Source organism: Neodiprion lecontei, chromosome 5 (genome assembly GCF_021901455.1).
Source record: "Neodiprion lecontei isolate iyNeoLeco1 chromosome 5, iyNeoLeco1.1, whole genome shotgun sequence".
NCBI classification, from domain to species: Eukaryota; Metazoa; Arthropoda; class Insecta; order Hymenoptera; family Diprionidae; genus Neodiprion; species Neodiprion lecontei.
This window is the reverse complement of record NC_060264.1, coordinates 11,382,480-11,407,180: the sequence shown is the minus strand read 5'-3', so window position 1 is coordinate 11,407,180 and position 24,701 is coordinate 11,382,480. Positions and strand designations below refer to the sequence as shown.

Genomic DNA, 24,701 nt, shown 5'->3' with positions numbered 1-24,701 from the left:
TGCAGTCCTGAGTGGTCGGAAGCGGGGGTGGGGGCGGGGGTGGGGGAGCAAGAGACCTGGGGAGGCGGGGAGGCAGCGGCGGCGGCGAAGGAGGAAGATGCTGCGCATCCCGCGGTCCAGCGTACAATGGGGCTTTCAATGTTGGCAACTGAACGTCCGGGGCAGAAATGCGCCGGCTCGGCGTCGGCGTCGGCGTCGGCGGCGGCGGCGGCGGCGACGGCGACGGTGGAGGGTGCTTCTTCTCGGCGGCGGTGGCGACGCTGGTCCGCGGGTCCGAGTCTCTTCTGTAGCCGCGGGCCATCGCATACAGACCCCCGCCAATCAGCGCGTCGCGACGGAGTAGGGGTCGGGCGCGCAAAGGTATTTAAAGTGTAGGCCCGAAGCTGCGCATGAGTTCACTTCTGTTTGGTGCGGTGGCGCGTCGAGTACGCACACCGCTTTAAAGGGTGCTTCTTGTACGAGTAGGTCTTTTTATAAAAGTATAATATAATATACACACACACACACACACGTGGACTCGCGCACGGTGCCGTATATATTAATAGATATTTATTACGCCGGTATAATTTGTTGTTTTTTTTTTTTTTTTTTTGTTGTTAATAACAAGTAAACGAACAATTAATGTACACGCTGTACGCGACGTAGACTCAGAAACGGACGGGGGATTTCAACGAGGTTCAATTCGACGCACGGTATATATATTTCATACCTAAATACGTGCGATTAATCTACGCGAGTAATAAACGGGGTTGTAATACGACGCGCGCGAAGTTGTAAATTTTATACGCACACGCATCAGGACCATCGACATTGCCGAACGACGGACTCATCGCAAGAAGCTACGGATTCCGCATAGGTAAGTGAGCTGAGATGAGCGTGCGAAACACGTAACTCGCATTGTAAAAGGCGAGAATAAGAAAAAGGGACAGCGCCGAGAGACATTGCCATCCCAATCGTGCGCAAAGTACGACAAATTAACCCCGAGCTGGCTCCGTTATGAAGTGTTACAAGCGAAACATGTAAAATTGTGCAGGTGCCAAGTGCTTTAAGTGACTGATCAATAATCAATCGAACCACGGATATGACCATAAATTTGAAAAAAGAAAAAAAAAAATACACAATAATTGGAAAAGGAAAAAATTAAAAGTGCTCGTTATTGAACTGTGCAGTGCACTCTCACGAAAATTCTTATATGGATATACTATAAGTGCAAGAAAATTCCCCCGCCCCAAAAAAAATTAATTGCAAAATATATGTATATATTATCATGCCTAAAACGAAATGTCAAAATCTGTGCAAAACGTCTGCGGATTAAATCAGGACTGCCTTCGTCTCTTTCGACCGCGATACGACGACTCAAATTTTTATCCAATCCGTGATTTCTTGAGGTTTCAGTCACCGAGTGTGATGAGAAAAAAATCGCTTACTCCTCAACTTCTCAATCACGAAGTTATTAGCGAAAACATGATATAGAAACGTATCTAGGCAGTGCGTAGGATCAGTTACGACCGTGAAATTATCTGTTATACCGAGGGTCATACATATAAGTTTAACAAGTTCGAGGAAACAGCCTGTGAAAACTTCTACTGGATGCAACAAAAAGTATTCGGCTATTATTTTATATTCTTCAAAATTTCTAAACGGACTAAGAGTGTAAGGTCCTTTTTTACGTAATCACGCATTGCCAATATTAAAAAAAGAATGAAAAAAAAGGAGGTGAATTTCGAAAAGGTAGACTACAGAAAAGTAAACGCGATCCATTCTGACAAAAGCCAAGTGACGAAACAGAGTTGAGATGTTTAAGAAGAACCGGTGTGGCATGATTAGACTTAAATTGACTACCGCGTTACCCCGAACACGTATAATATATAAAGTAAGACGAGTTTGAAATGATTAAAAACTCACCTACGTTTATCGGTTGAGGATCGACGTGCAGGTTCACAGAGTCCAGGCGAGACGTCGCAAGAAGCCCGGCGCGACGACGACGCCCGACATCCACACTAAATAATTCAGAACCCAAACCCGATAGGTATGCAAGTCCGATCGCGACTTCGACGATAAATGAACCCAACTCGCGCGATCTTGCATTTAATTCGATTGATCGGCGACTGACACGAAGGAAATGAAGAAAAAGAATTTTTTTGCTGCTCACTCGGTCACTCCCAATCCGCAGCTGATGATTGGCTGCTTTCGAGCAGAGGTTTCAGAGATAAACGAGAAAAATTTGATTCCGAGCGCGTTTATAATTCAGATAAAGACGAAATCTGGCGAAAATATTTATAGAATATGTTGGAACTGATAAATGCTTTTTTTGTCCGACAACATATAAATTTTTCTGATAATGAAATCACATTCTTCGTCAGAGATATCGATGTTCGTAAGCGGAATGAATCAATTCACAGCTATACTTCGACTATTATAAAGAACGGGGAAAAACGTATAACTCATTCAATTTATAATTTAAACAAAATTTGAAGTTTCTTGATATTCATCAGAATATTCTAAATTGTACTAATTAGACGACAATTTTTGTCTTTTTGATCCGTTTTTGTTCTGCCATAATTTGTTCCAATTGGTCAAAATGTTGAAAGGACGAGGTTCAAGCCTATTGTCGAAAAAGCGGTTCACACGTCGTTTTAATTTTCTCTTTGATCAATCCCCTCATTTAAAGCGTGAAGTAAGCGAAAATTCGAACAAATCGTTATTGCTCTGCAACGCAACGTTAGACAGGTTTTGGTATATCGTGCGTTACCTCAAAAATGTGGTACTTAAATTGAATCGCACAGAGGCCCGCCTTGTTCGAGATTATTTGATGAAGTTAGCTTGGCAACAACTAGCTTGTTGTCAGTTAAACGTCTGAACGAGCGCTAACCTCCGTAAAGATAATTTAAGAAAGTATTAAACTCTGCACAATCATCGAGACGCGTTGAATTAATGCTGAAAATATTCTGGAGTGGCATGCGTACTAGGGTGAGAGCATGAGATAAAAGTTGTGGAAAGGTGCAGCAACAGCAGCAGCAGCAGCAGCTACAGCAGCTTAGCTCGATGATATGGACGCTCGTGCTGTCGCATTGTCGAATGGATGGCGGGTTGCTCGTCACACGTACGTTTGGTCCTGAGCTGCGTCGTGAATGTAGGTACACCAAAGGTGCTACGTATACAGAGATAGCACAGTGGGACCATTGTTGCGTGTATTGTGCGCCCGGTGGAGGGCAGAACAGCCTACAATTGAACAGATCGCGTGTATAATAGACGCCCCCGAAAAGTCTGATAGACGCGAAACGAGAGCGAGAAAGATGGGAGAGAGGGAGGGAAGCACGGTGAGCCTGCGGGAAGAACCGGGAGGGGAAAACAGAACTGGTATATAACTATCCTAGAGCAAATATAAATTCATGGAATTCGGCCTTTGTCGCGTTACTGTTGGGCGCAACTGCCGCTGCGGCTCCAGCTCGCCTACTGCAGTCTGAAAAATGTGCATAACAATACGCGATAAATTTTACTCCACGCCGCCTGTGTCGTTTTTGGTCTCCTACGCTGGGTATTCCGTACTTCCAAAGTCTCGAACGCGGGTTCGAGCTATCAACGTTCATTCATATTTCTCGTCGGCAGATTTCCAAGCCCCGGCATTATCAGATCGCACGCTCGACCGCCACTTCTTCCTCAAATTCATCACCTCGACTGAAGTAACTAACGATCTCATTCGTTTGGAGGTCACGGAGAAAACTCACACCTAGCATGACTCGTAGAACCGATCGGTGGCTGACAAGCTTGCCAATTTTTTCGGCTGGGAACGATTGAATTCAACGAACCGTTGGAGTCAAATTCTATTTAACAGTGATTTACCGAGCCCCTTCCTCGTTGGAGCAGGTGAACTTCACGCTATTGAACCGGATAACGCAGGTTCAACGCGACGTGTTCCAATTTTCCTGAATAATTTAATGGAAAGCCACACCCGATTACGCAATGACCGTAACACGACACCTCCGGGTTGAATCCTATCGCCCGAGGCCAACATATTGCGCCGGTTCATATTAACCGTCCGATATAACTGTTTATGATATGGAACCGATGAAACCTGTAAAAGTAAACCGCAATTTAACGGACAACTGCTTATATATTTCCATAAGACGGTTCTTTTTTTGTTTTAATCCTATATAAGCTTCCTCTTGCCGCAATACGATTTGTCGACGCTACGCACGAACGCAACGCGACCCGAATCTCCAACTCGATTCCTCTACTACCGATCGACGCGGGAAATAATGGCGAAATGCCAGCTGCTCGCATCGCGCCGAGAGGCATTGTGCCCATCAACACAAATGACATACACCGGCGATATGTAGATACCCTCCATTAGTTTAGTGAACCTTCCGCAAGCTTGGCCCACATCGAGTTCCACTTTGGTTCCAGTTCCATTCCAGTTCAACTTACAGCACCGATTTACCAGATCTGGCCCGACCTCGACTTACAGAATAATTACAGCCCGGGTAACAGGTTGTTCCACCGTGTGTAACACACATTCATACAAATCTACTCGAACAAGATATCTTTATGCCTTGTATCTGTCACACTTTGAGCCGTCTCATCAAGGCCGAATCGGTGATCGTGAATTCCTTCGCGGCTCGATCTCGACCGTTAGGGCTAGAATAAGTTTTCGTCTTATTGCAGCGGGTGGCTAAATTAACTCCCGTGTCGTCGGCAGCGGAGTGCATGTATGCATACGTGAGAGAAAAAGTGGAAAATTAAGGAAGAAGAGAGTGGGAAAGAAAAATGTGTGTAACATTTCACCTCGGGATTTATCTCCATTGCGAACCGGTTAACGGTATATTTTCAATCGCGTCGAGTAACACGCGCAAGAAAAAAAGAGAAGATGACGACAAAGAGAAGAGAACGCTATCACTTGCATTGCAGCAGCGTTGCAGCACCAACGTGCGCGCTAGGCGGCGGTGTATATGCAACGAGGGGCACTAAATCCTGGATAATTAGTACTTAAATGCAGATTGGTTAACGAAGCGAGTAGGTAGGTGGATACGTGCGCTGCGGCAGTGGCGGCAGTTCTTCCTTTCCTCCTTTTTACTTTTCTTTTTGCCATTCTCTTTTCTTTCTACCTTACATCGAATTTATTTTCGCCTCCGGCTGCAGGCTAATTAAACGTCCGACAAGCGCTGTCATTTATATCGAACTAGTCTTTGATGCCCCGAAAGAAATATGATACCACGTCATCAAGGTCAATCTTCGCTATAATACTCGAACGGTGCGCAACGTGTTTGATATTTTTTGAAAAAATGTTCATCCCCTCGGAGTTTCGAAATCTCGATGGAACGTACGTAGATACTCGCGGGGTTCTTAGAATTACTTTTGCAACATTTTATTACAACGTGTAAATCGATACGTGCGAGGAATGTGCCATTTCAAGTGTTCTCGAATATTCATTTATTTATATTTCAAAATCCTGCTCTACAATACGGGTGAAAGCCGACGGGATTACCGATACCGATTCAAGTTTCGAAACGATTGTACAATAAGGAGCAACGCAACTGGTCATCCGACGTGCCCATCTCACCCGCGAAAAGATTAATCGTCAAGTTTAACCTCCGACGACGAGACCTCTGAGGTGTGACGACTCCTACGGGGGGGAAGGGGGGAAAGAGACACGCGAGACGCTATGCCTGAAGAGCATAGGAGACGCGGTTAGATGGTATCGCGTCCTTCGGGGGAGGCACAGAGCTCCGTGTGGTCCGTGCATCCGGTTCACCATCCACACGTTATTACCCCGTGCAGTCTGCCTTGTCTTACTCGACTGGCAGCGAAGAGAGCTCCCTGCCTACCGGCCGGTATCGTCGTCCACTCCATGCTCGAATAAGGCCCTCTTCTCTCACCCGTTCCATCCGAGTACTGACCATCCAGGGTAAGATCGAAGCGCTGCAGTTGCAGGAGTGTAAAAACGCAGAGACTGTCGGGTCCTGTACGTACATCATATAACATGCTATTTCTATCTGCTCCGGAAGGTTGAAGACAGGGCAGCCTGGCGGGTTCAATCGTCGTAAGAAGAGGCCACGTTAAGGAACGTGTTCGCGTATACCGGTCGATAAATTCCATCGGCCACGCTATGCGGCATGTTATCGATGGACGTGTTTTCGCTGCTTTTCCAGTTGCCTCCCACCTTGTCTTTTGGCAGAGTTCAAGTCAGAGTCGGCGAACCGATTTCTCCGTGGCTCGGTATAAGGAGGCGCGAGTTCCTCGAGAGGCAAATTAAAACTAACTACCAGTTACCGCAACATGCGCAGAGAAAAACATTAACTCGTGGAAGGAGACACGCTTGACTCACGCCTTAGGCCTCAGGGTTTCCCGTTGACTCATCTTACGATTTACTTCTTGAGAATCAGCCGCTCTCCGCAGCTGCATTATACGCATGTGCCCACCTACGGCAGCCATTGTCTAGTCGTTCGACCTTGGTTCGCATCGAAAATCGACTCCAACCGATTCTACGAGCTCGGACTGCGAACGATTGCCAATTTCTACGAGACTGGCCACGCGTAGCGCTAAGGAAACTGAATGTCCTAACCCCGGCAAACTGGGCTCCGTAACCCTTCGGTATCCAACCTTTGTGATCAGACAGCAGTTTATAACCGAGAATCCGTTGCGATATCCACCGATTAGTGGAGTTCGTCGACAAAAAAGGGCGCAGCGCAGCGATCGATTAGCGACGGATTCGCATAAGGGGTTTGCGACCGGGAAACTGCCAGAAGATCGGCTATTTCTTGGAAGCCCTACGCCTGGTCGAACTCGTCAAGGTTCAGATAACCGCTGATCGTCCAGGCTGTTGTTAAATTACTCGATGCATACGCGATACGCCGATCAGCCTTTCTTGGCTGCAGGCACGGTTACCTTAGACACGGTTTTTCAGCCACGATAGCTTCACAAATGAAATATTCATAATCCTGGAAATGGATGGAAAAGTGGGCTGAATGAAAAAATACAGTTTTGTACTAAACGTGATAAACGTGAAAAATTGCTTTGAAATTTTCGAAATTCATGATTCCGCGTTTTTCAACGTATCGTATGCTTCGATACTGATGGAATCGTAAAGGACTACTCAAAACAGTCCTCGCAATAAGAAAACAAATAAGTTTCATTACCTTTAACACGCAATACAATATTTTACCTTCAACAACTTGTACAACATCACTATTGTAATATACATGAAAGTAGCTGAAACAGATTTTCGGTAGCTACACTTTAAAAACGAAATGGATAGCAGTCAAGGATGAAGATCAAGCGTTTCGTTTCGAAACTACAGTCCATAAAAAAATATGGCAGCCGTGGATGTTTTCCTTCTATAACGGTACATCTTTGTCTATCATTTCCATTTCACTTATCGCCGTAGTAAAACGAATCAAGTTGCAAATATTTACTCACAACGTAGATAAAGACAACGTTGAAACACTGGAAAAAGATACCCCCTCGTTGGATTTCGTTCGTTCATTTGTACGTGCGTGGGAGGGGGCAGGGAAGGGCCGGCCGTCTCGTTAACCTGGTTGTTTGCCCTGACAACACCCTCGAACCTCAGCGGCATATTTGACCGCCGTAATACAAGGAATCTCCGAACTTTGGATTTACTTTGGCGAGCGGTATCCCTTGCGACGAGCGCGCTGCATATGCCAGCGGCATCGGGACTGCCTGCCACTTAGCGATCCCACGCGGGTAAACAAGTCAACGAAACTGGAAAATATTTCGAGTCATGTATTCCGGTGCAGCGGAGCTTTAACCATTATACCTTACATGTATACATAATTCTGTCGAGGAGATGAGACTCTCAGTGACCTCAGGACAGGCTTATCAATCGCACGATCGCGTCCCTTGTCTTCCAATCACGCGCCGTATGATAATTCGTAACACGTGGCCAATGGCGTGAGCGTTCTTAACAGTCACCAACGGTCGCAGCTGTTGCGGTTCGAGTGTAGAAAGGTCGACTTCCGCTGCTCTCGAATCCGTGCGCGAACGGTCAGCGACTTCGTCCTCGTCGACGCGGTCTATCGAGCAACGTGATCCACTTTCAGATATTTCTTGGCAAGGACCACGTTAAGTCATATAGCGGGACTTGGTACGAATCCGACCTTAAAGTTGATAAAGAATCACGGTATATCGCTCCGCGAGCCAGAGACCACGCAGAGCCACGGAGCCGTAGACTCGCACGGTCGATCACCGTGAAGTAATGAATCAGTTCGATCTGCACGGTCAACAACTATGGGCGCGGGCTGAACAAGAAGTCTCGCCTTTCTTCTGTTCATTCTCATCCTCATCGTCGCGGAACCTCGGCTCTTTTGCTTTTTATTTATTGGCACGATTGTCGAACTCTGTCTCGAGCTGTCAACGTAATTTTCTTTTCTTCATTTGTATTGTACGCATACTTAGGTGTACGTATGTGTGGGTATATATTTTTTTTCTCATTCCTCTTTTTCCTTCTCATCCTCACCTTGATCTCCTCTCTTAGGTATTCCCTCTTTTTGTCCCCGTACGCAACTCTCCAGGTGTTACGGTGTCTCGATATTCGAACAGCGTATACCTGGTTTGTACATTACATCCCGTCTCGGTCAATGTGCAGATTATGCACTGGCCTGAGCAATAATGGCTTTTCTCTGAAGTAACCCACTCCCAAGCTTTTCAAGGCATAATAGGCGTAATTCGGCTAATTTCAATATAAGATTTCGAAGTATCTTCAACGATACGAAGATTAATGCCACACTGAGATAAATGACTCGTATAGTCGAATAATCATACCTAGTTGAAAAGGATTTTGTCGTTGTAGCAATGTAGTTTATGATTGCCTGAACTAAAGAATTTTTGGCACAATCAAATCGATTTATTTGAGATATTTTACCTATACGGTAAAAGATAATCAACGAATTAATGTATTTGCTGTGAACAATTTCACGATTGAATCAAACGTATAATTTTACTTCACCGGTGGAAAACAGTTCGTTTCGTCCGATTAATAACTAATCACATTTCTCAGTGATAACACGGCAGCAACGATCCAATAAGAAAGCTTAATTGCTGTTTTGCGCGAGGAAAGTTACTTATAGTTTTCCAAAAATAGACAAAGCGTGTAGGAATACTAGACCTATGGAATGGATATTTACGTAACTTTGGGTAGAGGTAAAAAACTGGAACTGCTGATTGATAGAGGGACCAGAGTATGAAATTTTCATAGACGCGAAAATTTTATTCGTAGAATTGAAAAATGTGAAAAGTTGTAGTTTAAAAAATTGAAAACATTGAAAGTCGCGATACAGAAAAACAAAATATAGAAAGGTCAAAACGTGGAACAGCAACATCGATAATCTGTATACGATTCTATATTATGGAGAGGAATTCCGATGATTCTACAGTTTGGCATTCCGTGTTCTGACCTTTCTAATCTTTTACTTGTCCATTTTTCGACTTTCAACAATTTTAATTTCTATATATTAAGTTTTTGCTTCCTTAAAAATTCGATATTGTCACCCTTCGATTTTTGATCTGTCAATATTTTTACCCCTATCCGTAACTTTCACCGTCACGACTGTCTTAAGGGCGTTCCTAAGACTAGAAAAATAATTTTTCACGGATCTTTGGTTTTCTGTAGATTATTGTAGTCGGATCCGTTACATTTATTTTGTTGGGCCGTGGGACTCGAAATTCGCAAAATGAAAGAAGTTGTGAGCAGAAATGTCCAGCCCCGCTTCGGATCGCCGTTACGCGGTTATTTCGCCACTCGAAACCACATTTTCGATAACGGTAACCACGATTCCATCAAAACCGTTCATCCGATCAGCTTGAAATTCACACACGACTGTCATATGATTACGGACTAACCTCCTATGGAGCGGATTTTGTATCATTCTGTCCGTCTAACGTATCCAACCAAAGACACTGCCGAAAATCCAGAAAATATGTCTTACCAATAAAAAAGATTCATAACTTCACTAAATTTTAGCCTTTAAAGTGATCTTAGAGTTTTGTTTGTCAGATACTCCGTTTAGCTGGAAATATGGTTACCGTTTTCAACGCTGTCTTTTGCTTACCGTGACTTCAGTGGACATATCGGCCACAATATTCATGTTACGAAATAATATTTTCTTTCAAATTACAGCTGAAATTGCGTACCTCTAAACCCGGTTTGCTCAATTCTTTTCTCCCCCAACTCCCGAGTCCATAGAATCTTGAAAATCGTGAACGCTGTACAACGCTCTTGGGTTATAAATCCCCTCAAACAATCTGCACGAGCGTCGAGTTTATTAAAATTCTGGTATCGGTAATCGCGGAGCGGCGGCGTTGGCCGTAGGACGCCGCTGCTTTTTTCATGCAGAAGCTGTATTAGCGTTCCGAGGCGTGCATGCACGCAACGATTCCGTGCAGCGTGTTGGGACGTTGCTAATGTTGCTTGTAAGTATCGTCGATGATGACTGGTGATTTGAAGCCCGCGAGAGACGGGATACGACGCGATGGCGGGGTTTTGACCGCGCGGCCAGAGGAGCGGGAGATTCCCCGACCCACGTAACTCTAGCTCAGGTGTTCTATAAATAGACCATGCGTGTTGCCGACCTGTTGCACGCCGCCTTCTCCGCGTGTGAACGCGGAGGCCTTCGACGTACGATTTCGAGCCGCGAGGAGCGCGCCGGGTAATCAGAGCTCAGGAAGCCGCTCACGCACCGTTCGCGTCGACGCACACGTGTGAGAAGATCGCGCTAATCGTGATGAGAGTCCTCGTCGTCGCACGATCACCTCGTGCATGAGCAGATCGAAGTTCACAGTCAAGGATACCAGGCTCCTTGTTAGCCCAGGGTGGTCCTTAAAGAGGTCATTCCTCCTCAAAGGTCAAATCGGCTCCAAATAAGTCGAAAATAATTCCCCAGTGATTTCAGATTTTTCTGTTGTTATCTCAACTCTGACCCACGGCCGTAATAGGGTGGATTTCCCCATTCACATCGAAATTTGAAAGTCTGGAATGGTGGACCAAAATCCAAAAAGTCATTGGATTTCGGTGAAAGTCGATGTAGGGGGTTTTTGGAGCTCGCTGATTTCGAATCTGAACTTGAAATTACAAAACTCGAAAGAATGGATCCAATAGAGCAACATCAAGTCATTGTTGGGATATTGGTTCACCATATTAGATCCACCATTTTGAATTTTCAAATTTTGAGTTCAAACGTGAAGTCAGCAACCCAAGAAACCCCCGTATATCAAATTTTATCGAGATCCGTTCGGCAGACTTAATGTACCCGCGTTAGAGTTGAGATAAAAATCTGGAATTAGGGAGGGAATTATGTTTGAAATATTTCGAGGCGATTTGGGGGGTGAGCCGGTTGAAATTCAATAATAACCCTGTTAAAAACCACCCTATTATTAGTCGCGACATCCATGATTGAATCATTCCCCCGCATCATCGGCTTGTAATAACCCGTATTAACCCCGGCATGAAATGACTGCGAGTCGCTCTGCTCTTGCAAATCTCACAGCGCGTTATGAACGAGATGAACGATAGATGGACACTTGACTTACGTCCGTGACAGTATTGGACAATATTATGACACAATGAAAAAAAAAATGGGTCTAATACAAGATACGTGAGCTAGCTTGAATACACTAATGGTAAACTTAAGCTAAAAGAGAAAGAAATATCTCAGATAGAAATAAAGCAGAAAGACAGAACTTGAGGAGTGCGAGGGACCTCTGTGTACAGCGGAAATTTCCGCAGACGCGATCTAAAAACCGGGAGTTAGAAAATATATTGGAAAATATAAATATGCTCTTCTGAATAGAAAGAAAAAAGTACCTGCACTTGTCATGATCTTGCAACGAACGGAAGGCGACAAAATCGAAGAGAAAACAGCAATTACATTTAAAATACATTTACGGTTATATGTAAGTTCTAGTATTCGAAAAAACGAAAACGCACAGTTAGACATTAGCCTAGATATTTAAGTGTGTGTTATTTCTCGTAGTGGCTTCAGGTTGCACTGCATTTCAAAAATTACGGCGTGCACTGTGTATGTGTGTGTGAGTGTGTGTAGACAACCGAAGATAAGGACTACGCGGTTTGTTATGACGAGAGTATTTTGTGATGCCGAACCCTTTCACTCTTTTCTTTCTCTTATTTTTTGAGTATTAATTTCGTATGTACTTCCATTCATAATTCGAAGAAAAAGCAATCATTTAAAAATTGTCATGATATAGAAACTGTGGTGTCCGAACAGTAAAAGCACGACAAAACTTTTAATTGCAATGTTATCTGAATTTTATCACTGCATTTGCATGTGCTTTTCATTTTCTATACTACAAACTTAGCTACATCTCATTCGCTCTCATTCACTCTCTACATTCATTGAATCATCCACTCATTTAATACATAAATTATTTGTCAAAAGGCGTATAACGTTGAAATTGTAAATGTAAATTGTCTTTCTTTCTTTAAAATTGTCTCTTTGATCTTTCTTTATTTATTTTTAAACAGTCTCTCTCTTTAATTTTTGTATGTTTCATTGAGGTTTTGACTTTTTAATATACTAAATTGTTTTCCTGATAAGTTGTAGTGACAATTAATGAAAATCTTCTGTAGACGGTATTAATAATGGCGTTGAAAGTGTAGATCTACGGTTTTTCATTTTTGCAGACAACTCAAACGAGTTTGACGTTTTACTTCACACCGACTTGGTTATTATATATTATGTTAATCACGCATAATTGGAATCTACGTAATTCGTACTTAAAGCCAGCTTGTACTTGATAATTGCTTTGGTTTCGGGCGGGCATATTTGAATCGTTACAGCGTAAAGTTCCGACTCGGAACTGCGATTAGATTTGATTCGATACTCTATTCCTTTTTTTTTCTCGTCACCGTTGTTGCAGTTCTATCAACGAAGAAGAATAATTAAAAATGCTACTCTTTGTCCGGGGGGTACGAGACGTAGCTGTGCAATGAAACTAAGGTGCGGAAGTCGAGATTGTTGTTTCCGGCTCTTATCTTTCTATCGCTGTGCAAAGTTACGCGTCACGCCAGCGGCGGCAGCGCGGCTGTAAACTGTTTCAAGTTATGGAGTTTATCTGACTCTGCGAGGACAGACGTAGGTGAGTCAGCCGGGTCTTTTCACAAAAAAGATCGTTGCTCTCCAACCCGCGCGCGAACGGTCATTTAGATAAGCTGCTCTCTACCTGCCGCACCAATACCTACCCGAAGGTGTATTTGCTCACGTTTCACTTGCACACGAGAGCTGGGTGGCGGGAAGCGGGGGCATGGAACCGTGTGCAAATGTAAACAGCCACAACTCCGAGTACACCTATGTCTACTTGAATAATTTTAACACCGAAAGAAACTACACGGAAGGCAATCGCAGTTATTCATCGTTGAATGGACGGAGACGCGGAGTTAAGCTCTAGAAGCTATGAATAACATTTACACTTTTTTCCTCCCCTCTCACATCTCCCAAGCTCCATCGCTGTCTCTATCTACCTGCACATCTCCTATTCCGTTCATTCCAAAGTCTCTTGACGTCGTGCCCCGACGGCAGCGTACCGTCTTGAATCACACCGAGATAGGTGCCCGCATATAACAAACGTGTGATCTCGGTAATTAAAACTCGCTATAACACCGTAATCTCTAGTCCATTAAAAGTCATCAATTACCACCGCTGTATCCTTTCCTTCGCACATCGTCACTGCGCGAGGCCTACAACCATAAGCGTATAACTCACCGCGCTAGGGCATGATAATGGGCATGTCCCAGCGTGCACGTGGCTCCAGGCTGGGATTTGCATGCCGTGGAAGAGATCGCCGCTCACTCCAGGGTCGATTTTGAGTTAATCATCGCGCGAGACGATCCGCGCAAGCAGACTGCATAATCTCGCGACTGCCAAAGTCCAAGCAATCGAGTCACAACCGGATGGCCAGGTTGTTGCCGAACTTGGCAATCGGCGGTGGCATTTCATTACCCAGCGTCAAATCTTGACTGGTAACGAGCCTCGCCATCAACCTGTCCGCTGCGCTGGACGGTGGCACGCGGAAGTCCTCGTCCCCGGAGTGACCATCGGGCCTCGGGGCAAAGTAACGCGTGTGACCCTTGCGCCACGTATTACGGCGACGGCGAAGAAGGACCAATTGCCATTACCGTTAGGGGAATTATTTTTTTTCAGGATCATCGCGAAACGCGCCATATTCATTATAACTTCGAATAATACCTACACCTTGGGGGTGAACGACTGCCACTGTAAGCCGCGACCTTCCGGGCTGGAAACGGCAGATAGGTTCTTGGTGCTTATTGATTAACCTTCGTCTGCGTGTTACACGTGTCGCAGAAATTCTTCAGAAAAATTCTTTGAAATATCTTCAGTGACGAGATGTTAAGACTACTGGTTGATTCGGATAGTCGTCAGTTATAATTTTTACAAGTAAGAAAAATATTCAGGTTCAAACTTCAAACTTCATGAATTATTGAACTGGTTAAAAAACGTCAGTGAGGTGAATCGAAGTTCATATTTTTAATATTCGTTTCAGAATACTAATATATATTAATTATTATCAGCAAGACGTGATAGCTATGCAAAAGTAAAGAAGTAACTTAAATATTATCGTTGGACACTGTAGGAACTCTCAGTATTTTCCACATTTTACTCATCAAAATTGAACCAATGTCATAAAAATTGTGCGAACACGGTACAATATGCGGTAGAAGCTTCTCTTCTGAATAAGAAATCGGATACATATAATTTCGTAAAATATTGCTTCGTATTTAATTATTAGCACAATTACCAATGATCAACAAACCAAAACGTGACTTCCTGTCACCTTGAGCCAGTCAGGAATAAGACCTCAAGATCAAGTTCCAAACAATTATTGTTGTTAACTCGAGCCGCTTGACAGCCAGAAGGATGAACCGAGGTCACGAGGAGCCAGGTATCATGCCATTTTTTTTTCCTCGTTCCGGAGGGCTCGTTAAGGCGATATCACTGTACGAGCGTGACATCCCGATTCAGCACGGCGCTTCTGTGCGACGATCAGTTTCAGTTATATTCCGAAGTGGAATCGTCTGCAGTAAACCTCGCCGGTTTAATACCTGCCGTCTGATCGTGCAGAACGAGAAGAATGGTGTTAATTTTTTGAGCCGTGAGGTCGGATGGGAGGGCCGGACCCGATGGTGAAAATGATCCGATTGCAGAAAATGAAGCGTGCTAATTGCGCAAGAAATCGCGTAGTCATCCTGGCGACGGCGTTGAATAGGATGATGGGGTACGACTGGCAACGATCGCTCCGCGCGCGGCACTTTACACGTGCACAATATTCCCGAGCGGTGCCCGCATGTGGCGAAACGTCATTAGTCACGGGATGTTAAGCGGGTTTATGGTTCCCAACAAATCAATGAGACGTCTAATGGAGGGAAAAAATGAACTCGAAGGGAGTTCACGGGGGGATTACGAGGTCCAGGCGAGGGCAGAGTGACCGCCCGGGTGACGTGATCCCCCTCACCGACAGTCGGGGGTGGGGGTCGACGCAGAGGTGGAGGCTGTAATCATATTCCGCGTTCCACGCTAATGGCTCGGAGGAGCCAGCCTCTCGAGCCTTCCGGCAGTAACGGAATCGCTCGGGCGACCTGGCCGGCACCCCACGGCAGCCGCGCAGCGGTATCGAGGCGGTCATCCTCGGCCCTGTCTTCCGCCCATAATGCCAAGCCGAATCACAATCGGGACTTCATCGATCGGCCAGTTAATTACAACGTTTCGACGTTGTGAAACTCGATTTCAGCTCCTCGGGAGGTCACGTGTGACTCGACCGACTCTACCAGCTGTTGGCGATGACGATCTGTCTGTCGACTCTTTGCAAAGATAAGAACGTTCTCATGATTCAATCGGCCTAATCGATTGTATTTTACATTCGATCACCTCGTGAACTTCCTTGCAACACGGTAACATGTTTTGTTTTTTTTTTTTTTTTTTGGGGGCATTTTACTTCATTAAAGGCGGGGCTATCGTCACTCGATATGCGTACAATGTATAAAAACAATCAGAAAAAGTAGAATTTTCCATCGTAGAATTGCGCAACGGGTATAATAAGAAATTGATTACGTGTAAAGGAAATTAATTACCATTTATTGGTGGAAGATTATACATGAAGGCTTAATGAATTTTCAACTTTATTTTAGGTAAATATTCCACGTAAAGAGATTGTATTTGACTTCGTAATTTTTTTTTTATTTTGTGAATATTGAATCGAAGTATACTTCAATGATTGTAAACCGTGTATCAAAATTGTCTCAGATTATCGATGATACGTCATGATGAAATTAAAAAATGGATGTCGATAGTATTTTTCCAGCTAGTTAAATATTACTGAATAAACCTGAAAAGGAGTACTTCAGATTTTAAGTTTTATGGTTACAAACCTCAAAAGTATTCATGAATTCACAATTTTGTCGCGAAATAAAATACTTGCAAAAGGTAAATTCTTATAGAGTATAAAAAGCATGTAAATGTAAAAAGATTTCAAAGTAACGAGGAATATTACTTCCCTGGATCAAAATTACGCAACCTGATCGACGGGTATCCGTCTGTATCTATTATCGAAACAAAGAACACGGTGACTACGCAAGTGGTTTGCAACAAGAATCAATTTTGAATCAAGGGTGAGAAAAGACATGTTGAAGGAAAAAAAAAGAAATGAATTTATGGCGACATACCGAGAACTATGAATGTTCCTTGAGGCGAGAAATAGGCATGCGAAGAGTTGGGTGTAACAAACACGAGCTGGGAGAGCTTGTCGAGAGCGTAAGTGGAATTAGTCTCAGTCCGGTGGTTCGAGGGAGTAAAGGGACCCGGACGGACGGAGATGGCGGTAGTGCATTGATATGCACCAGGTGTCGAGGTGGTGCTAAGTGACGTAGACCCAAGACGTCCCGAAGAGGAGAAATATGGGGGGAAGGAAGTCGACGGAGCACACGCTACTGTAGTCGTTGACCATTCACCGAATTCCGCATCGAATGGGTTGTAACGAGAATACGGAATGACGTAAGCGTCGTCGCCAACCTCCGCCGTTCACCTTGGGGTTAAGCATCGTGTGAGCTACCAATGAGGATGAGATTTTACCTATTTCATTCCATTTCTCGACTATCGAACCCCTCACGTGTTCGTAATTGCAATTATTAAGGTGTAATTTATAACTTATGCCGTGCAAAACGGAACTGGCGTTAACGATCACGGGGCTATTAGCTCGCAGCACTTGGAGCATTAACGGAAACCTCCCGGCAGTCGATCCTCGTTCGCTGTTGCGAGCGAGTCCCGATTTTCCACGCTTACGATAAAGCCGCGATTGAAAGAGGGAGAAGTAAAGAAACACTTCGGGGGTCAATTTTCCTGGCGTCGCCGCGTCGCGAGAATTCAGAATTCTTGTCGGCTGAGCGAGTCTTGATTTTTCATTCGTGCGATAAAGTACCGCGCTTATGAAATTGAGACGTATAAGCGCATTCTCGCAGATATGCACCTATCTTTTTACATTTCAAAGTGTTTGCGTACTGCAAATTTTCATAACCTGTACTTGAAACAAGCCCTCGAAAAAGTTCTCACGTTATGATATTTACACTGCGCTTCACAGACACTTGCTACGGACTTTACGAAAGTCCGAGTTCGCGCCTCTTCACACTTGGAGAATAACCAGAATTTCTTTTATTAACTTGCAGAAGACAAAGAACCGCCGACATGTCGGCGTTGAGTGCCGGGATGAGCCGACCCGGGGAGATGATCCTGTTCCTGGTTATCGCTTTTCTAACAATTTGTTGCTCACGCGCTGGTAAGTTTTTACTTGTTCTAGATGTGTTTTTAGAAATTTTTTTACCAAATCGTTTCAACATTTTTCAAACTCCTAATTTCCCCGTCCCTAAAGAGAATCAGCTTCCAAAATTTTCGCTTTATTCATTCGTTTGACACAGAAAGGCGAATTGCGATAGTTTCTCTCATGCCTGAGGCAGAGTCGATAACTGCCAAGGCGGAAATTTATAGGTTCTATCGAAATTTATCCTACGGAGTAAAATACTGACGGAGAATATTCTGCAAAACCTTTTCTACACAAACTTTGTTCTACAGAGTGCGATCCTAGAGAATGAAGATCCCACAGACTAGAATCCAACAGAAAACATTTTACTTGAAATTATAAACGTAATCTTTTCTACAGAATAATTATCCTACCTACCACAGTCCTATAGAATAGAAATTCAACGAAAGATCGATTCTAGAGTGTGCAGTTTTATAGAAATTGAGATTTTTTCTGGAGAGATCACTTCTAGGGAAAAATTGTTTAACAAAGGTCAGAATAATATACCATGTCCGAAACCACAACACCCGATTCCCTGACAAGATCGCAAAAGGCGTTTGTATCACCCAGAAAGCTAGAATAAATTGGGCTTTACTTTTTGTAAAAACTTCTGAAGAACTTTATAGAACAGGGTAACGGGGTATTATTTCTCTGTAGAAACGATGCCCTTTCCATAAATGGCTGTAGAACTGCACTCTGTCGAATCGGTCCGATGTTGAATTTATGTTCAGTAGAACTGCGGCACGTAGAATAATTTTTCTGTAAAAAAGATTATATTTATCATTTCAAGTTAAATGTATATCGCAGGACCACACTCTATAAGACCTTTACTCTGTAAGATAAATTTCTGTAGAACTGGAGGGCTCTCGCAGAGGTATATACGCGACCGTATTCGTTCCCGAAGGAGCGTCAACATCTTCGATGTCATTGGAAGACCGAGTTCGCGGTACTCGATGATCGACTTCCGTTCAAGTGAAGCCGGTTTAGCGAGGGTTAAAGACCCCTTCAGTTCACGCTAGTCGACGTATGTTGCCAAGCTCCTTGAGCTTAGTAACGCGAAGTTCATTGACAGTCGGTAAACATCTGAGATTGACGGTCACATCGACGTGTCTCCTGGATCAGTTACTTGCGTGCAGCTTAACCCGCGAGGACACCATTCACTGTCCTCGGCAACCGGCGAGACCACTTTCACCAAGACACCGCGCACCCTGTGCAGGCCTGACGACTCATTGCCGAGGTCAAGTTCAGCGGTAATTCAAGGATTGGTTCAAGAGCCCCATAAAAAAATGTTTCATGTGTCTCGCCACAGTTATCCCGTTTCTTTCTTCCAAGAGCTTGGTACACAACTTTTCAACTAACGAAATCTAGTGTTGTGAAGTCAAAGTGTTTAGTCCTACATTATTATTTATGTTACATTCGCTTTGTCAAGCCTCGTGGTCTGAGAAATTTGTCAAACAAACTACTCGTTACTCATTTTCATAAAGTGTTGAGCTGCTGAATGGGGAAACCATAGGTCGCACACATTTGCGCATTTGTTACTGCTTGTCTGTACATTTGCTGTACTCATCTCGGATTCGAAGTGACTTGTTCAATAATCGGCAATTGACTAAATTACATGCTTCAGAACAATGTGGAACATATTGGGTGAACCTCTATTTATCCTCCATTACGATCTTTAATATATACTACGTTTTCTTGTTTCTTCAAGTTATTCGCAACGAACCGAAATTTTGAGTCTCATTGCTGGTACCTAAAAGTGTTGACCAAGAAAGTAATCTCTTTAGTGTGGAAATATGTATATTCAGGAAATTGGAATATTTTCTGCATGTGTCATACAAAATCCATCAATAAAACCATTAAACATGCGTGGGACAGAGATTTGTGCATAGTTGAAAAATTTTGTTCATACCAAGTAATTCTTTCGCTGAGTATAGATTAGAAAAAACGAATCACGGGTTCGGAATATTTTGGTATTGAATCTTTTTGAGAGGTATGATGGAATCCAGCTGATAAAAATTGGTTAACCTGGTGAAGAAAATTCTTATGATTCTTCACGAAAAACTTTACGATTTTTAGAGAACTCGGAAGACGATCGTAGTTTCTAAATAGACTTTGTCGTAGAATTTTGTGGTTTTCCACAGCCAGTTGTAGAATGGCCTACCTTTTCACGATCGTTGTACGGATGTTAATTGTTGAAATCGATATAATTTTTTTGTAAAATATCGTAGAATTCCTTGCTTAGGGAAACAAGTAATGTTTTGATTTTTTCACATTCCCCTACTTCTAATAAGACAAGGTCAATTGTAAGTTATATGGCGTATTGTTTAAACTCATCGGGATCATATTCAAAAAGCGTAAAAAGTCTTTGATCGCAGACCCCCTTTCTGCGTAGAACTTAATCTGTTTTTGGTAAGTTTTCTTTGTCAAAGAGATGCTATATATAGCAGTAATTCACAAACAGTATTTAATACCGTCTCGTAGATATTCGTAATCACATTATAAAGTATCCTATCAAGAATTGGTTTTTTTTTTACGAATTTCTGCGAAAAACAAGTTTTTGGTTTCCAAGTTGTAAATTTCATCAACACTCATGAGAACTCCCAGATTTTTACAATTATCTACGCAAGACTCTAAGTGTTCTTATTCAATTTGAGATTTTCTTACTCATATGTGCAATTCTACAAGTGTTCGCGAAATCATACATATTGTTACTACCAGTAGATATTTTTGGTCTTGTAGCAGAAAATTGATGGTCGTCATAATGTTGCGTAGACGTTCGTATTTTATCAAAAAAATTCACTTAGTTTTATTTACAGTTTTGGAATGGTTATTCATTTTCTATTCTGAAAAGAGTTGTAGACACAAATATCTTTTCATAATATTTCATCGTTTTCTATGAAAAAGCTACGTGAAAACAATCATCTTCAAAGATTTTAAATTTTTACGTGTTTTCGTAGAATGTCGTAGAAATTATTTTCACCATGCTAGAAGAGGTGATAAAATAAAATTAACTGTCAAGCAGTGGATTATAGCAATTTGCCCACATTTCTTAGGCTGTGAGTACTGGTTAAGCCTGTAACCTCTTAGCAAAGGCGGCAGTGGCCGCTGGCAACAGAATAGTGATTATGACTACCTAAACACGTGCAACGATGCGTGTGCATTACGTGGTGACATATCAACCGCGTGTAAGGCGTTATACTGCAAATGGTACAGTTTAGTATAACGAATTGTCCGATGACTATTAAGACAAGAGATACGAGCATCTGTGTCTGTGGCATCTCATAATGAAGAGATATTTTCTACTAGACTAGAGGTCTCAGTTCTGCGCAGAAACGGGGAAAACGGAAAGGTGCAGAGATCAACCGAGGCCATGCGGGGAAAGGTATAGCGGAACGTGTGGGTGCTACGTCAGTGCAACGCAGAGGTTAAGTAATCTCACCAGTCGACTTCGAGCAGGCCGTCTTCGGAAAAAAATTGACTATCCGCAAGTTGCGCATCAGGTTCAGAGATTGGAATTCTTCTTAACGGTTACCTTGTCGAGTTATTGCAGCAGAGGCATTACTTCATATACCTTACGAGATGAGGAGGCACGGTAAGGGTGTAGGAGTAGCACAGAGAGAACCGACAAGCCTGGACCAATAGACGCAACCTCGTAATCACCGTGCTATTAAATCAGTGTTTTTTTCTCTGGTAATATAGCTTAAATCATTTACTCCTTTGAGTTGGTGGGTTTCGCGTTCATTACGAGATCTTCGTTGACGATTCTCGTCGAAGCAGCTTCATGCGAATGTGCCCGTTGAACTGTGCACGCGCATGACCGGTCGACTCTAAAGGTAACTTTCACATCAAGGCCATGGTATGATTTCATCAGTTTTACACGTACATTGCCAATATCGCCTTCAGGCAGGTACAAGTTACACCTACTCATAAATGTACGTACAAGCTTACGAGATACATTTTGCACACTAGTCAACCAGCGCCAAGCAGATCATCCATCCGACGGAAAAAGCTATTACCTTATACACGTTATGTAACATATTCCGACAATGAACTGGGAGGCTACCAGCCTGGTTAGCTCTGCTGAAGAACTCGTCTCGTGTTTATTTTTAGCGTAGTGCGCACCGGCTAATTTCGATTAGTCTTGGTTAGGCTCGATAATCAATGATAACACATTCTGGCACTATATGTAAGTGCTTTTACTCGGAATACGTTATGAATTCGTGACTAATGGGACGTTTTTCTATTGGATAAGCCGATAGGATGTAGTTATTCATCAAAAAGCTGTGATATTAAATGACGAGTGGGTAATTAATGGCGGGTTTATCGCAGGAATCAATTTTATCACTCTGAAGAAACATTTTGTGTAGTAGAAATGAAAACTGTAAGCTGCTTGTAGTTGAGTACTCGATATGCCGCAATCTCCCGTGCGACATTTTACGTAATTTATTACTCGCCCAGATTCGGCGTAGGTGAATCTACTTCCTTAATCAAACGCAGATGTTTTCGGTGTTAATCGTGAGCTCAAATTAACGACCGTCACTATTTCAAATAGCTCTAATCAGCTAGTTAACACTCTTTAGTAACACAGCGCCGTCAGATTCATTTTGGCACATCTAATGTCCATTTTTTGTGCACCATCATTATGACGCGTCTTTGTATTCTACAGCTTGAGTCTCCTTAGCCTTGAGTGTATTAGGCCTCAGACGTTATGGTTACATGCTCTTGGCACCTCAAGGCAAAGATACTCATTAGAGTTTTTCCGTCTGAGATCGTGTATGTCCAGTCACGAATCCTTATGCCAAATTGGTTTCATCAGACTATCCTAGTCGTACGGTCTTCACCTGTTGTACCTCGCAACAGAGTCGAACAAGAATGATAATCTTGTTTAACTATACTTCTAAAGTGCCGTTTCAGGCGATTCCACACACTTTTGACAAAGAGAAAAGATTCTACTTTTTAGCCTAGTTAATCTTTGCTGCCAATGATGACCCGTTAGCGATTGTCAGTATTGTTGCCAGGACTGTCACTATTGATTCCAAAAAAAGATCAAATTTTTTACAATCCGAAGGCTTCTGAGAAATATTGATATCGTAAAAAAACTCATTGTTCATTTCTCGGACCAGAATACGATCAGCCAAGTAATCAATGTCCTTATACGTACCGGGACAACTACTAAACTCATGTACTACTATGCGTGACTACTGCAGCACGTCAAAACCGGTCAATCCTCAACGATGTTTTCAGAAATGTATAATTTGGCACATTCGCCACAATGCTTAGACTTGAACTAACTTTACGTACTAGTACATATCGTAATCAAGTTGTACCCAATTTTATAATGCGTAGGTATTTTGCTGCGAATTTCTTATGTGACTCGGGTGTCATTCGTCGAGGCAGATTTCTTGGTACAAATAATTTCATTGGAAACTGTCCGCGTGTCCAGCATGGAATGCTGATTCTCTTGTTCGCATGCGCGTGGGCAGCGTAAGAAATAAAATATAAAACTAGTGGTACTTGCAAAGCGTGGCAACGGAACTGGTACGATGACATAAGGTGAATTCAAAAAAAAAATATCGTAGAAAACTAAGAATTGCACATCTGTGAAAACCGGTACCTGATATTAGTGATCTAAGTTGATTTACTTACAAAGTTGTTGCCTGGGAGTCCCTACTTCAGACACTCTAATCTCCAGTAATTATCGTGGAGCGTTCCTAGAAAGACACAGAATAATAGAATAGGGTGAGGAACATTCAGGACCCTAAGCTTTAGCTGGTAACGAGAATTTGCACCAGCACACACGCGGCGGTACATCTGACGCGTTGACTCATTCAACGGCTTTCCCGGACAACGTAACCTCCCCTCGGAGCATCAGATGATGAATGCCTTCTCAGTATAGGGTAACGTGCATGACAGGCGGACCTTTCTTCCATTTTTCAACTCCGCATGTACTTCTCTTCTCTCTTTGTGTAATCGGTTGAGTGCAATCTATTTCAGAGCCTTGTTGATTTTGATTATAATTACGTGGTATTATTCGAGCACTACGAAGCTACGTGCTAGGAATAATTTGTTTCCGTCTACAATATGAAGCCAAAATAAATATCATTCGCATAACGTGTGTGTTTTTATGATTACAGCTCCTGTAAGTGAACACGATACGACGCATATTGCGGAATATGGAGCAGGTGAGTTCTTAAGGCTGTCCTTTAGATTATTTGATCTTGTTGAAGTTTTGACTAATTTAAATAAATGGACGTTCAAACAGTGTAATTGATCGACGACGTGTCAATTAATTATTGCATTGTTTTTTCTAAATGTAGAATCTGGCTGCTACTACAACTTCCAACGCTATCAAGAAGGCGATAGAATAGTAACGAATGAACCATGCTTAAACTGTACTTGCCACAACCGAATGCTGATGTGCTACCTCAGGGTGTGCCCATTTACAAAAGCTATCGGCCAAAACTGCACAGTCGAAAAACGACCGGATCAATGCTGTCCGATCATCACTTGCCCAGAAGTCCCTGTACAACTTCTGACCTCTACGTCAAATTCACCAGCGATTATCGGCTCCACCGAAATTGGTGCACATGACAACTACGGCTGCCGAGTTGACGAGAGATTCTATGCTGATGGTGCTCAGCTACCAGTAGACCCGAGAAATCCTTGCGAACTTTGCTACTGCATCAGAAACAGAACAACTTGTGTTATGCAAGAATGTACCCTGCGTGTCGCAGGCTGCAACCCAGTCTATTTGCCCGGAGTGTGCTGTCCAGTCAAATATAATTGTGGTGTGTTGAAGTTTCTGTAATTTATATCTCACTTACCGTTGAATTTTGTACACACGTATTAAAATTTTGGGCATCATAATT

General features: G+C 43.1%; 1 protein-coding gene across 2 annotated transcripts in view; it reads left to right on the top strand.

Moving 5' to 3' along the window:
• The first annotated feature begins 409 nt into the window (after positions 1-409).
• Positions 410-24,701, top strand: part of LOC107220646 (mucin-17) — a 38,543-nt gene continuing 14,251 nt past the window's right edge. For both annotated transcript variants that reach the window (XM_046739298.1, XM_046739297.1), the window contains exons 1-4: positions 410-856; positions 17,702-17,811; positions 23,967-24,014; positions 24,150-24,620. In XM_046739298.1, the coding sequence (XP_046595254.1) occupies positions 17,721-17,811; positions 23,967-24,014; positions 24,150-24,620 (610 nt within the window). In that variant the 5' untranslated portion in view covers positions 410-856; positions 17,702-17,720. The remainder of the gene's footprint in view (positions 857-17,701; positions 17,812-23,966; positions 24,015-24,149; positions 24,621-24,701) is intronic.